The sequence below is a fragment of the Pseudophryne corroboree genome, chromosome 1, assembly GCF_028390025.1.
Source record: "Pseudophryne corroboree isolate aPseCor3 chromosome 1, aPseCor3.hap2, whole genome shotgun sequence".
Lineage (NCBI taxonomy): Eukaryota > Metazoa > Chordata > Amphibia > Anura > Myobatrachidae > Pseudophryne > Pseudophryne corroboree.
Window position 1 is genome coordinate 1,030,326,152 of NC_086444.1, and position 15,902 is coordinate 1,030,342,053.

At 45.2% G+C, this 15,902-nt stretch overlaps 1 protein-coding gene across 2 annotated transcripts in view; it reads right to left on the reverse strand.

Moving 5' to 3' along the window:
- Positions 1-4,056: 4,056 nt before the first annotated feature.
- The window catches only part of ENPP6 (ectonucleotide pyrophosphatase/phosphodiesterase 6), a 66,752-nt gene continuing 54,906 nt past the window's right edge, over positions 4,057-15,902 (reverse strand). For both annotated transcript variants that reach the window (XM_063950303.1, XM_063950364.1), the window contains exons 5-8: positions 9,359-9,538; positions 5,980-6,117; positions 5,769-5,892; positions 4,057-4,461 (exon numbers count right to left, since the gene is read on the reverse strand). In XM_063950303.1, coding sequence (XP_063806373.1) covers positions 4,256-4,461; positions 5,769-5,892; positions 5,980-6,117; positions 9,359-9,538 — 648 coding nt within the window. In that variant the 3' untranslated portion in view covers positions 4,057-4,255. The remainder of the gene's footprint in view (positions 4,462-5,768; positions 5,893-5,979; positions 6,118-9,358; positions 9,539-15,902) is intronic.

The window sequence follows — 15,902 nt, forward strand, 5'->3', positions numbered from 1 at the left end:
TGGATACTGGCTGGAACCAGACTGTTGTTAGCACGGAGTGGATACTGGCTGGAACCAGTTAAATAATAAATGAACTTGGGAGCGATGAAATATGAACTGAAATGTAGAACTTGAGAGCGGAGAAATAATAATACCGGTGGAGAGTGGTAAAGTGTAGAAAGGACTCCGGCCCTTTAAGGGAAGCTGTACTCTGCTGGAAGCTGAGCTGGAAGCAGGTAATGTTGTAGCTGGAAACAGATGAATCCACAATGGATTGGAGAGTCAGGCTACACCGCAGGTGGAATGCTGGTGCGGGTCTCTATGGTGGAAGTCTTGAGACAGGAGCTGGAACCTGGAAGACAATCACAGGAGAGAGACAAACAGGAACTAGGTTTGACAACCAAAGCACTGACGCCTTCCTTGCTCAGGCACAGTGTATTTATACCTGCAGCAAGGAAGGGATTGGCTAGGCAATTATGCAGATTAACAATACTGACAACAGATTGGAGGAAATGATCAGCTGACAGAATCCAAGATGGCTGCGCCCATGCAGACACTTGGAGGGAAGTTTGGTTTGTAATCCATGTGGTAATGAAAACAGTAATGGCGGCGCCGGCCACTGGAGACAGGAGACGCCAGGCTGACAAGTGCACATCCAACCACGCGGACACAGCGGAGGCCGCGGCTGACGTAATCGCCACTCTGACACTCTGCATGCAGAAGCTCAGGGACGGCGGCGGAGGCCGCGGGAGACGCCATGCCAGATGTAATAAGGCGTTACTGTGACAGCGTCTCAGAGAGACAGGAGAGGATGCAGGAATGTGAACATTAGGATAACAGATGGGATCCGGTCCTGGAGCGCTGAGCCAGCCTTAGGAGGCATCTGATGGGTAAGAAATGGCGTCCAGATACCCGGATCGTGACACTGACCAGTTGGGTGTCATGGTTGAACCCACGAAATTGGTTCTCTGGTTTAGGAGAATGGACCCAAGGTACTATAATGGACGTAGGGAAATTTCTCTTGTGTATTCTGGGAGTCGTCATATTGGTTGGCCTGATATTTAGATGCGTTCGGACTTTAACGAAGTGTAAAGGTAGTACCAGAGTGATGAGTCTGAGGAGCGAGGACACTGTAATAACAACAACTAATTTGATTTATGACCCAACGATAGAGACAATGTTGTGATGAAAATGTGATTCCACGGTCCGTTTCTTTCACCCGTTTCTCCTTTGTTTTCCTCCAAGGTACAAAGACATCCGCTTGGAATAAGAATTTGACAACCTCTTTTATACAGACCATTGATGAACTATGCTACAAGCCCCCAATATCCCTAGTGACTTTAACTTTTACGATAGCCCAATACTTTAGAGACTGTAATTTTATGGACAATGGAAAAGCTTTTGCTCGCTATTTATAGCAAAAGCACAGAGAGACATCAGACAACGTGTACATCAAGACAAGACATCAGACAAGACCTCAATTGGCGACTGTTTATATAAACTCACATAGTTTACGACTGCATTTATAACGATTGTTTTTTATCTTCATCTCTACAACCTCCAGGTAATGACACACATAGTCGACAGGGAATATAGACACATATATCAGCATTCACATGTTCCCCCCTTCATGTATCATCAACTAAATGTGCTCCCCCATTTGTTGCAACCAAAAGCTGAAAAGAGCTCGGTAGAGTTTGACAGCCCATCCACAGACCCTTGATAAGGGATAAGAAGGATTCAATATATACTTCGCAATACCTCGAAGCTTGATTTAAAACACGTTCGGCACGATGATACATGACCCCTCAAACATGGATTTCATACACACATGCTTTTACTATCTCACTAGGTCATACTTTTCCCACCTTCTCCTCTCCTCCCCTTACCCAATCATAAAAAGGTGTTTACATGATGACATATATTTTTCTGTATTGTTTAGGAAGTGGCAGTTATTGGTGACTGCCAAAGGGTGGACTGTCAAAGTCGAAAATATCGTTATTCTCATGCCTTGTACTAACCCCATGCGCTTGCCCGCTGCACGTGCACATTCTCTCCCGTGCGTGCGCATATTCGCAGTTGCGTGACGGCGCCTCCACGGACATGCGCTCAAGCGCGTGGTATGTGCATTTACGGTAGAGTTTGTGTGCGTCTGGCGGGCGACTCAGTTGTCACATAGTTAATCCAAATAGTGTATTTTGTAGGTTATGGTCTCCTTAATAATATCAGTAAGTTTGGTTAGTGTAACTGGTTCATGGACAGAGAAATCCGTCTTTACATGATACGAAGGGTCAGACAGGTTTTGAGCAGTGGTGTTTAGTATGCAACGGTAGAGTATATTATTAGTAACATTCCGGTGTTGGTTTGAGAGAAATTAATCGCTCCTGCGAATAGTTATGTTTATAAGAAGTTTATGGACATTTACTATATTTGCAGTTCATTATCCATGCGGCGGGAATCCTGAGATTCCCTCCCACCTGAGCAGTATGAAATAGTCACAGCCCACCTGTTTGAATCAACCTATGACCTTTTGTTATAATGAGAAGACAGATTCCTGTGTCCAATGAACAATGAGATTGTAGGCCCCTTTGTAGTGTACAGTATGCAGTGTATATAAGGCAGCCAGTTTGGGCCAGCTCAGTCTACTCTCCACAAAAGGTTTTCATCACTGACTAACTTGAGAGCTGGTACCAGGACTGCGCAGCGATCATTCCCCAGTGTGTAAGTTTTTCTCTGTAACCAACTTGTTCTCCGTTTGTATTTGCCATACTCTCTCTCTCTCTGTTATTGTTACGCTGTTGTATATTGTATATGTGTAGTTATTATGTTTAGATATTGATGTTAGTCTGTAGTGTATAAGATGTTAACTGTATTTTCCCTTTTTATATAACTATATCTCGTTAGTAAAGGTTTTGGAACCTTAGCAAGGTATTGTGTGTTTATTACATTGCTGAGAGTATTCAGAGCGTCTCAATCGCTCAAGAGGCTTTTATATAATAGAGGTTAATTAGCATTGCATTGTGTTCACATTACAAAACCAAGGTTTACAGTATAGGCTTAGCCTTTCGGCATTAAAGTGCCGAAGGCTCCTGCGGAACCGTCTATAACCCATGGTACTAAAATGGACTCCAGCATCCTCTAGGACGTAAGAGAAATGGTGCTGGTGAGTGGCTGGATCCGCTCATAGTGAAGCCCCGCCCCCTTAATGGCGTGCAGTCTTCCCGTTTTTTTATACTGGCTGAGGTCATTTCTGTTCTACAGTGGGTTAAAACCCCTGTAGAATTGCTGCCAGTGTGGGTATGTGTGTGTTGTGGCTTCAGCTCGCCCCTCACAGCGGAACACACAGCACCCTGTATGCCTGTGAAGCCTGGAGGCGCAGCCTGCTTGCCAGCGCTGCTCTCCTAGCCCTTGTGCTGCCATTACAGGCGGCGACCTGCTAACAGGGATGCCGGCCACCTACTCACCACTCTTCTTACTTCTGGCTCTGTTAGGGGATGAGGTGTGCTGCGGGTCTGTACGCTCGCCGTGGTGGGGCTTGCGAATAGGTCCCTTAGGAGCTCAGTGTCCTGTCAGTGGGGAACGGGACCATTAACCCTAGGGAGGATGGGCCGTCCTTCCCCCTAAGTCCCACGATGCAGGCAGTCTGGTGTCAGCCAGACCTGCCTGAAAACAACAAAAAAGAAAATAAATGCAGAAAACTCTTCAGAAGCTTCCCAAGCGTGACCGGCTCCTCCAAGCACATTTTCTAAACTGAGTCTGGTAGGAGGGGCATAGAGGGAGGAGACAACCCACACTATCAATTTCTTAAAGTGCCCTTGGCTCCTAGTGGACCCGTCTATACCCCCATGGTACTAATGTGGACCCCAGTATCCTCTAGGACGCAAGAGAAACAGGCAGTGCAATTTACAGATTATGGAGCTACAGTATGTATGCCCTTAATAGAACTGAATGGGATTGAAGGCTGAATCTTGGATGGATAATTAACTTACTTGATAATAGGAATTTTACATTGTTCCACAACTTTGTAAGTGCTGAATTTATCAATCATGTAACAGAGAATAATTGGTAACGTCAAACTCGAATTTCAATTTTATTTATTCTTTTGACAGTTTATTTACATTATTTACAATTTAAAATGTTTTAATATTGTGAAAGAAGACATGTTACAATTAAACACTTGAATATAAATATATATATGATTTTTTGTCAAAATATATTGTTATAGGATAAAAACACTAGAAAGTTCCTTATTATTAATTCTGGAAAAATAAAATAGCTAAACTGATAATGCTACAAACATGCAGAGAAGTGATACCAGTGAATAACTGTCCAGGACCACCAGCTGTGCATTGCTTCTTAGCATGCATTCCACCCTGGACCATGATCCATTGTTGGGATGTGGCTCCATGCCTAGAACTTTGCACATTACATTGTAGACGTCCACTGACCTAATTGGAGCCGCTCTGTAGTTCACTTTAAAATCTGGAGTAGGAAAAAAGTACTGTTATTTCAAAGGTGTGTATCATTCTGCAATGTACAATAAGTGACTGTGTGGTCTATTCATGAAGCAGTGAAAAGAGTGGAGAAATGAGCCTGTGGATAAGTTGCCCATGGCAACCAATCAGCTGCTCCGTACAACTGTATAGTATGCAAATGATAAATGTTACTTCAGTGCTGATTGGTTGACATGGCCAACTTCCCCCCTGGCTCACTTCTCCACCCTTTTCACTGATTCATGAGCAGAGACCCCAGAGTCTAGGCCTAATACATCTGACGTAAACCTCGTGCATATGTGACTGGTGCAGAGCTACATGTGGGTGTGGGGGTGCATGTGTGGGGGGGGGGGGAGGGGGGAGGGAAGTTAGTGTTATGCTGCGGGGCTGGGAGAGGTTCAATTAAGGTTGCGGTAGAGGACGGCATGGTTAGGGTTTAAATGCTAACCAGGATCAGTCAGGATTTGGACTGTTGGGATACCGCTATCAATTTCCTGACCGTCGGGATACGGACTGCTGGGATTTGGGGGGTCATTCAGACTCTGCCAGAGCAGCAGCCCGCATCGCAGTTTGGCAATGGCGGCAAACTGCGCAGGAGCAGTGGGCGCATAGCGGGCGCACAGCTACTGCGCGGCCACACACATTGCGGTCGCATCGTCTATGAATGTGACCACAATGCGAATGACAGCGTTGGGCGTTTGCAGAGTGCCAATGCGGCGTTGACATCACACACAGCCACTCCGAACAAAGAAATGGCAGCCGACCGCCTGACAGCGCCCAGGGGTCAACATTAGTTCCAATGCAGCCGCAATTAAATTGCGGACACATCCGTAGGGTGGCCTCACACATGCTGGGCGTCTTTGCCCTGTGCTGGGGGTCCCCAGCACGTGCAGAGATTAATGCAGATCTGCGTTCATCTCTGGATAACCCCCTTGGTACCCAGCCCCCATCTACAACCACTACAACTATGACCCAGATACTTACTGTACATACAAGGTACACAGTCGGCCTAATGTAGCAGGCTCTTCACAGATGCCACTACACAGATTTCACCAGTGACCGGACTGAAACCTCCTGCCATTAGCTGTGCCCAATTTTTAATTTATGATATCCAGTACTGTATGTTTTGTAAATCTCTTGAATAAACTTAAGGTACACTTTTGCACAATAGTTACATTGTTCAAAGTGCCAAGCAAGTACTGTATTTTGCAATGTGTTCTGACATTATGTTTCTGCCACTTTTCCACTAGTGTCTACAGATCATATAAATATTTTAGATTAATATTTCATATTCACCTGGACCAGATGCTAAAAAGAATCCTCTCATGTCCATCAGCTCATTATCGTAGCCATGCCATCCATACTGCCAGCCTTGATTGGGCGTACTGCCATTGTTCCAGAATGGGAGTTTCGCTTTACTCTAGATGAAACTATATTGATCAATGTTTTGTCATAAGACATAATACAATGAAAGTTAAAAAAAACAAACAGTATGAGACGCCATTACCTCAACTATGAACCAGCCCTGTTCCGCGACCAGAGTTAAAGGGGGTACAAATCTTCCTTTCTTGTAATAAAAACGGTCTGGAATGCTGGCCTTGTCATAAACATTCATGTGCTGCACATCTTTCAGCTGGTCATACACCTGCAACACACCACTGTCATGATATTGTGATATCACCAACAACTGAACCATACTTGAAGGAATAAGCATTGATCATGTGTTGAGCAGCGTTATCTTCAAAGTCGTTCAGTGGGACCGGCTCAGATGTCACACGTGCGAGCAGCACAAGAAAAGTGCATGCTTGCCACACGGAATTGTGAAGAGTTTTGTGGTATATTTAAGAGATGTTGGTTATGCATTTTCATCGCTGTCATGACGCGATTACCTCTCACCGGGAATCCATAGTTTAGAATAGACTATTGAAGCACCATTATTGTTTTAATCCTTAGAATTATAGAGGCTCGAGATTTACTATGTGGCGGGCTTGGAATCCACCATAAACAATGGCGTATTTATAATGGGTGCAGTATGTGCGGTGTATCTGAGTCCCTGAGTCCAGGGGGGGCACACTGCACCCACTTCTTAATACTTACCCCTCTGGAGTACCGCGCCAATGTCAGCAGCGCTGCATAAATTGCCATGAAAACGGCCGCCTCGCCATCTTCCAAGAGATCTGCGAATGCGCATTAGGGTCTGAACACTCTATTGTGTATATGCAGGTCTCCGGGTAAATGGCGTAGTAACCATTTCCCCAGAGATATCCTTACTGCGCATGCGCGGAATGCTGGGAAATGACCACCGCTCCATTTTCCCGGTGATTTGTAGAGAGGTGCTGACACCGACAGGGGACACGGAGAGGTGAGTAGTACAAAAAATGGGTGCAGGGTGTGGGTCCCCTGGACTCTGGTCCATGTGTAGCGCACACTCTTATTTATTTATTTATTAGCAGTTTCTTATATAGCGCAGCATATTCCGTTGCGCTTTACAATTAGAACAACAGTTATAGAACAAAACAGGGCAAAGACAGACATAGCGGTAGGAAGGCCCTGCTCGCAAGCTTACAATCTATAGGGAAATAGGTATTGATACACAAAGATAGATGCTACCTGTTACATAATGGTTCCCCAGATTGCTAGCTTCTTAGTGGGTTGTATGATATGATCACCCAGCAATGTTGGAAGACAAAATGTGAGGTTATGGGGACTGTGCAGAGGGAATGTAACTGGATAGGGAAGCATTGAAGGTTATGTGTGTGGGTCAGGAATTTGGTAGGCTTGTCTGAAGAGATGAGTTTTCAGGGAACGTTTAAAGGTTTGGAGACTAGTGGAGAGTCTTATTGTGCATGGGAGGGCATTCCACAGAGTGGGTGAAGCCCGGGTAAAGTCCTGTAATTTTGAGTGGGAACAGGTAATACATCTGGATGAGAGACGCAGATCTTGTGCAGAGCGGAGGGGTCTGGTAGGAAGATATTTTGAGATGAGTGAGGAGATGTATGATGGTGCAGTTTGGGTAATAGCCTTGTATGTAAGTAAAAGTATTTTATATTTGACACGGTAGAATACCGGTAACCAATGGAGGGACTGACAGAGCGGATCAGCAGACGAAGAACGTCTGGCGAAGAAGATTAGCCTCGCAGCTGCATTTAAAATGGATTGAAGTGGTGAGAGCCTATGTTTGGGAAGACCAGTAAGGAGACTATTACAATAATCAATGCGGGAGATGATGAGTGCATGTATCAGAGTTTTTGCAGTGTCTTGTGTAAGATAAGGGCGTATTTTGGATATGTTTTTAAGGTGCATGTAACATGATTTAGAGACAGATTGAATGTGTGGAACAAACGACAGTTCAGGGTCAAGGATGACACCTAGGCAGCGAGCTTGTGGGGTAGGGTGGATAGTTGCATTGTCAACAGTTATGGCAATATCAGGTTGGTAACTACCCTTAGCTGGTGGGAAAATAATTAATTCTGTTTTGAAAATGTTGAGTTTGAGATGGCGAGATGACATCCAAGATGAAATGGCAGACAGGCATCCAGTGACACGAGCCAATACAGATGGTGATAAATCTGGGGAGGATAGGTAGATTTGAGTATCATCAGCGTACAAATGATACTGAAATCCGAAGGAGCTGATTAGTTTACCAAGAGAGGAGGTATAGATTGAGAAAAGCAGAGGACCTAAGACTGAGCCTTGCGGTACTCCAACCGATAGAGGTAGAGAAGAGGAGGTAGAATCAGAGAAGCGAACACTGAAAGATCGATTAGATAGGTAGGATGAGAACCAAGTAAGGGCTGTGTCCTGAAGACCTAGGGACTCTAGTGTTTGTATGAGAAGAGAGTGGTCAACAGTGTCAAAAGCAGCAGAGAGATCTAGAAGAATTAGTAGTGTGTAATGGCCTTTTGATCTAGCAGTGACCAGATCATTCACTACTTTGGTCAGTGCCATCTCCGTGGAGCGTTGGGCACGAAAGCCTGACTGAAGTGGGTCCAGTAAGTTGTGGGAGTTAAGAAAGTGTGTAAGGCGAGTGTAGGCAAGTCTCTCAAGTAGCTTGGAGGGACTGGGTAGCTGAGAAATGGGACGGTAGTTAGAGAGTGTGTTTGGGTCAGAGTTGTGTTTTTTTAGAATGGGAGTAATCACTGCATGTTTAAACAGAGAGGGAAAGATACCAGTAGAGAGAGAGAGATTACAGATTTTAGTTAAGGTTGGGATAAGCACAGGAGACAAACTTTTGCTGACCTGTGAGGGTATAGGATCAAGAGGAGAGGTAGTGGAGTAGGAGGATGAAAAGAGTGTTGATACTTCATCTTCACTTGTGGGATCAAATGAAGAGAAAGTGCCAGAGGGTTCAGATAGGGATTTGAGCAGGTCACTGGCTGAGTTAGAGCATACCATTTCATCTCGGATTTTATCAATCTTATCCTTGAAGTAGGAAGCAAGTTCTTGTGCACTGATAGTAGCTAGTGGGGGAGGTTGAGGGAGGGTAAAGAAGTGATTTAAATGTATTAAAAAGTCGTTTGGGGTTGGTGGCATGATAAGAGATGAGAGATTGGAAATATGTTTGTTTGGCAGTGTCCAGGGCCTGACGATAGGAGTGGTAGGTAGTCTTATATGTGAGAAAGTCACTCTTCACCCATTATAAATACGCCAGGCTGCTGTATACCCCAAGAAATGATGACAGCATGACAAATTGAAAATAAACTGTATTCAATGCACTTTTACATTGTGTACTAAGCTTTTGAATAGCATTTACCATGCTTTTTTTTGTTAACCTTTAAAGATAAGGGAGGTTTTTGTGCCTCACTCTGAACTTCACAAATATGCTGTATCTTCTCTGTACATCAACAGATAGCAGGAAAATGTAACTGCAGGCCAGTATCCCTTACCTTGGAGAGCTTGTCCTCCACAGGCCACAGACTCACCACAGGACCTCGGTCTTTCATTTGCAAAATGTCGTTAAAGTCAATATAGTTTCTGAGGTCTATCAGTTTCTCCATCCAGGATATATCTGTCATCCCATGGTCCGAGAAAAGAATGATATTTAAACTGTCCTTAAGACCACTTTCCTAAAATAAGCAATTAAAAACCAAGACTTATATTTATGAGTCAATAAAAATGGGACAAACGATACATATTTTTTTATTACTAGACGTATTTATCTTAGTCCATAGTGTAATGCAGCATAAGAAGATAGTTAATAAAACGGCATTTTTTGTCAGTTGGATAATATATTTCCAATTGTGTCAGACTAATTTGTAAAACAAACACAGAATGCAGGCTCACAATAGGTTATTTGTACTAAGGGCCGAATTCAAGGTTGATTGCATTTTCCTCTAATGGGCAAAACTGTGTGCACTGCAGGTGGGGGAGATATAACATGTGCAGAGAGAGTTAGATTTGGGTGGGGTGTTTGTTTCTGTGCAGGGTAAATACTGGCTGCTTTATTTTTACATTGCAATGTACATTTCAGTTTGAACACACCCCACCCAAATCTAACTCTCTCTGCACATTATATCTGCCCCACCTGCAGTGTACACGGTTTTGCCCATGAGAGGAAAATTTTGTTTTGCAATCAACCTTGAATTAGGCCCTAGGCCTAATTCAAGGTTGAGGCTATGAAAAATTGGATCACTAAGAGGTCAATTAAATGAGCAGCGAGTAACTTACTGTATTCCTAATTAAATCGACCCCTAGCTGTGTAAGGTAAGTGGTGCAGCACACAAGTAGCAGCAGTATATGAACAATAACTGAGGTATGAAACTAATTTGTAATGCAAGAAATATTGCTGTGAAGTTCAAAAGCTGCTTTTCCACTATGAAGCAAGAACTTTCTGCTTTGCCAGGCCTTATTGTTCTTGGCACAGGTTTGCATTACATAGCATTATAGTGTCTTTTGTGAAACAGCCATTACGCGGAATCCAGAAGTCATTAACACCAATATAGTTTTAGAAACCCAACGGCAGTTATTTATGATCATATGAGGCAATTGTACTAAGCCTTGAAGAGAGATAAAGTGGAGAGAGATAACGGGGTCTATTCACGAAGCAGTGTTAATATACCATTTATAAAGTGCATGCTATAAAATTATACTTAGCAGCTGATAGGTTGCCATGGGCAACTTCTCCACTGGCTCACTTCTCCACACTTTTCACTGCTTCGTGAACAGAACCAAAAGTACCAACCAACTAGCTCCTGTCATTTTTCAAACACAGCCTGTAACATGGCAGTTAGAAGCTGATTGGCTGGAACTTTATCTCTCTCCAAAGCTTTGTACATATGCCCCAAAGTATATTAATAACCACACAACAAAGGCTCTGATTCAAAGATGTACGTAATGCTGATATTTACGGTGTTGAACAATTGTCGGCCTCCTGCGCATGCATGTACATCATGAGTCAAGTACGTGTCACAAGTGGCGCCAGCATCTCCGTTCCATCGCTGCATGTTTGTACGTACGTACATGTTGATATTGGCGAGGGCGCCAGAGGGCTTCTCATTAATTTCCAGGTGCCCGGGATCACAGCTGCAATGCATTAGCGTAGATCCCTGAATCAGGCCCACAATTTATATATTCCAAACAGCAGGAGGAGCTTTGTATTCCAAAATACAAGTACCCCTAAGACACAGCAGGAGGAGCTTTGTACATTGCAATAACAAAGACTTATTTTTGTACTCCAGTTTTGCTAATGTGCTCTACGAGGGTAACATAAAACCCCACACAAAGGATTACAGAGTCTCTTTATCAATGTGATCACAGCGATAGAACATTTTCTGTCACCTTTATTTACCAGTAGCGCTCACAGGGGCGGTGGAGTAATGTTTGGCTCCTTGTTAGTACTATCTGGCAGTGGTAAGAGTATGACAGTCCTGGGTACTTTTCCTTTACGCATTCTCAGCAAATGCAATCCCTAGCTGGCAATAGCAGCAAGAATTTTGCAGCAGTAATTATACTTGTACTGCCAAAATCCTCCTTCACTGGAGATCGTAGTATATATAGATGTCGCACATAAATATTATGGGACTCTGAATCAATGCCTTTTCCTTCAAGTTCCTGGGGACCACGATCGCTAGAGACCTCAAGTGGGGACCAAATGCAGATGCCACCATCGGAAAGGCGTAGCAGAGGCTGTTCTTCCTAAGGCAACTTAAGTAGTTTAACATCCCACAGAATCTCCTGCTCCTCTTCTACTCCACAATTGTAGAATCTGTTCTGTGCTCCTCGATTATTGTCTGGTATAGCTCCGCCAGTGAGAGAGACAAACGCAGGATCGAAACCGTCCATGACCTGTACCGGTCCAGAGCCAAAAAAAGGGGCGACCAAGATGGTCAATGATCCGCCTCACCCGGGCTATGGCGAGCTCATCCTGCTGCCATCAGGAAAATGATACAGGGCCATTCCCAACAGAACCAATAAGCTTCTTTCCTCAAGCAGTCCACCTGCTAAACTCCTGACAAACTGCCAGGCTGACTGTTCAGTCGCTCTACTTCGATCTCCTGATTGTAACGAACACTGTGTACTTTTACTTAAGCTGTATACTGCATATATTCCCCATCCCCTCCTCTTGTCTACGTGTTCCCCCCTGGCTGCTGCACTGTAAACCGAAATCAAATTCCTAGTACTGTATACACAAGTATACCTGGCCAATAAAGCAGATTCTGATTCTTTTCAGTTAGCTAATGAGTTGTGTGAGATGGACAAATTTTCAGACTTACAATTGTGCCTAACTTGCAGGGGTGTATATTACCAGTCTGATCACACAGCAGGGTTACATTACCACTGGAATGCACTTAGAGTTAAAGTCTGGAAACATTTAAGAGAGATACCTTCTGCATAGAGCAAATATGTTAGAGCCTGAGGACTTATCTATTCATTCCAAAGAGCAGGATGACTGCTATACCTTCCAGAAATAATTCTACAATCCCTCTCTATTCTCACAGGAAATCCATATTGTGCTCATTAAGCCAATTGCAAACCTGGGATTTACTGTACCTCCCCTTCAGCACATCACAGATCCCAGTAGGGATGGCCATTGGTGGGTTACCCTTCTATGGCACCATTTACCCACCAAAGGTCATCCCTGCTTTACTACTCAATATGCCATGGGCCAAAGAGAGCCCAGGAGTGGAGCTTTATGGGCGTGTCAGGGGTGGTGCTAAGCTCTATGTCCCAACATCTTGAGGAAAAAAAAAATTTGGTGGCTGTGTATCATCGATGGCGGGGAACCATCTGATTCTCCCCCATAGATGAAAAAAATAAGATTTTACTCACCGGTAAATCTATTTCTCGTAGTCCGTAGTGGATGCTGGGGACTCTGTAAGGACCATGGGGAATAGACGGGCTCCGCAGGAGACTGGGCACTCTAAGAAAGATTTAGTACTACTGGTGTGCACTGGCTCCTCCCTCTATGCCCCTCCTTCAGACCTCAGTTAAGGAAACTGTGCCAGGAAGAGCTGACATTACAAGGAAAGGATTTTGGAATCCAGGGTAAGACTCATACCAGCCACACCAATCACACCGTATAACTTGTGATAACATACCCAGTCAACAGTATGAACAACAACAGAGCATCAGACAAACCTGATGCAACCATAACATAACCCTTATTTAAGCAATAACTATATACAAGTATTGCAGAAGAAGTCCGCACTTGGGACGGGCGCCCAGCATCCACTACGGACTACGAGAAATAGATTCACCGGTGAATAAAATCTTATTTTCTCTAAGGTCCTAGTGGATGCTGGGGACTCCGTAAGGACCATGGGGATTATACCAAAGTTCCCAAACGGGCGGGAGAGTGTGGTTGACTCTGCAGCACCGAATGAGCAAACACAAGGTCCTCCTCAGCCAGGGTATCAAACTTGTAGAACTTTGCAAAAGTGTTTGAACCCGACCAAGTAGCTGCTCGGCACAGCTGTAATGCCGAGACCCCTCGGGCAGCCGCCCAAGAAGAGCCCACCTTCCTTGTGGAATGGGCTTTTACTGATTTTGGAGGCGGCAAGCCAGCCGCAGAATGAGCCTGCTGAATCGTGTTACAGATCCAGCGAGCAATAGTTTGCTTTGAAGCAGGAGCACCCAGCTTGTTGGATGCATACAGGATAAACAGCGAGTCAGTTTTCCTGACTCCAGCCGTTCTGGCTACATAAATCTTTAAAGCCCTGACTAAATCTAGTAACTTGGAATCCTCCAAGTCACGAGTAGCAGCAGGCACCACAATAGGTTGGTTCAAATGAAAAGATGACACCACCTTTGGCAGAAATTGCGGCCGAGTCCGTAATTCTGCCCTGTCCATATGGAAAACCAGATAGGGGCTTTTACATGACAAAGCCGCCAATTCTGACACACGCTTAGCCGAAGCTAAGGCCAATAGCATGACCACTTTCCACGTGAGATATTTTAACTCCACGGTCTTAAGCGGCTCAAACCAGTGAGATTTCAGGAAACTCAACACCACGTTAAGATCCCAAGGTGCCACTGGTGGCACAAAAGGGGGCTGAATATGCAGCACTCCCTTTACAAACGTCTGAATTTCAGGTAGAGAAGCTAGTTTTTTATGAACGAAAATGGATAGGGCCGAAATCTGGACCTTAATGGACCCCAATTCTAGGCCCAAAGTCACTCCCGACTGTAGGAAGTGAAGGAAACGGCCCAGCTGGAATTCCTCCGTAAGAGAATTCCTGGCCTCACACCCAGCAACATATTTTCGCCGTATACGGTGATAATGTTTAGCCGTCACGTCCTTCCTAGCCTTTATCAGCGTAGGAATAACCTCATCCGGAATCCCTTTTTTCTACTAGGATCTGGCGTCCTACCACCATGACGTCAAACGCAGCTGCGGTAAGTCTTGGAACATACAAGGTCCCTGCTGCAACAGATCCTGCCCTAGAGGCAGAGGCCATGGGTCCTCTGTGAGCATTTCTTGCAGCTCTGGATACCAAGTCCTTCTTGGCTAATCCGGAACAATGAGTATTGTTCTCACTCCTCTTTTCCTTATGATTCTCAGCAACTTGGGTAAGAGAGGAAGAGAAGGAAACACATAAACCGACTGGAACATCCACGGTGTCACCAGTGCGTCTACAGCTATCGCCTGAGAGTCTCTTGACCTGGCGCAATACCGCTGTAGCTTCTTGTTGAGGCGGGATGCCATCATGTCCACCTGTGGCAGTTCCCACCGACCTACAATCTGCGCGAAGACTTCTTGATGAAGTCCCCCCTCTTCCGGGTGGAGGTCGTGCCTGCTGAGGAAGTCTGCTTCCCAGTTGTCCACTCCCGGAATGAACACTGCTGACAGTGCTCGTACGTGATTCTCCGCCCATCGAAGAATTCTGGTGGCTTCCGCCATCGCCACCCTGCTCCTTGTGCCGCCTTGGCGGTTTACATGAGCCACTGCGGTGATGTTGTCCGATTGGATCAGCACCGATTGGTTGCGAAGCAGGGTGTCCGCTTGACTTAGGGCATTGTATATGGCTCTTAGTTCCAGGATATATATGTGAAGGCAAGTCTCCTGACTTGACCACAGCCCTTGGAAACTTCTTCCCTGTGTGACTGCCCCCCACCCTCGGAGGCTTGCATCCGTGGTCACCAGGACCCAGTCCTGAATGCCGAACCTGCGGCCCTCGAGAAGTTGAGTACTCTGCAGCCACCACTGGAGAGACACCCTGGCCCCGGGGGATAGGGTGATTAACCGATGCATCTAAAGATGTGATCCGGACCACTTTGTCCAGTAAGTCCCATTAGAAGGTCCTCTCATGGAACCTGCCGAAAGGAATGGCCTCGTATGATGCCACCATCCTTCCCAGGACTCGAGTGCAGTGATGCACTGACACCTGTTTTGGTTTTAATAGATTCCTGACCAGTGTCACGAGCTCCTGAGCTCTCTCTATCGGGAGATAAACCCTTTTCTGGTCTGTGGCAAGGATCATGCCTAGGAGAGGCAGATGAGCTGTAGGAACCAACTGCGACTTTGGAATATATAGAATCCAGCCGTGTTGCCGTTACACTTCCAGAGAAAGTGATACGCTGTTCAGCCACTGCTCTCTTGATCTCGCTTTTATGAGGAGATCGTCCAAGTACGTGATAATAGTGACACCTTGCTTCCGCAGGAGCACCATCATTTCCACCATTACCTTGGTGAATATTCTCGGGGCCGTGGAGAGACCAAACGGCAATGTCTGAAACTGGTAATGACAATCCCGTACCGCAATTCTGAGGTACGCCTGATGAGGTGGATAAATGGGGACATGAAGGTATGCCTCCTTTATGTCCCGAGTCACGATAAAATCCCCCCCTTTCAGGCTTGTAACGACCGCTCTTAGCAATTCCATCTTGAACTTGATCCTTTTCAGGTATATGTTCAGGGATTTTAATTCAATATGGGTCTGACCGAACCGTCTGGTTTCGGGACTACCACATGGTCGAATAATAACCCCCTCC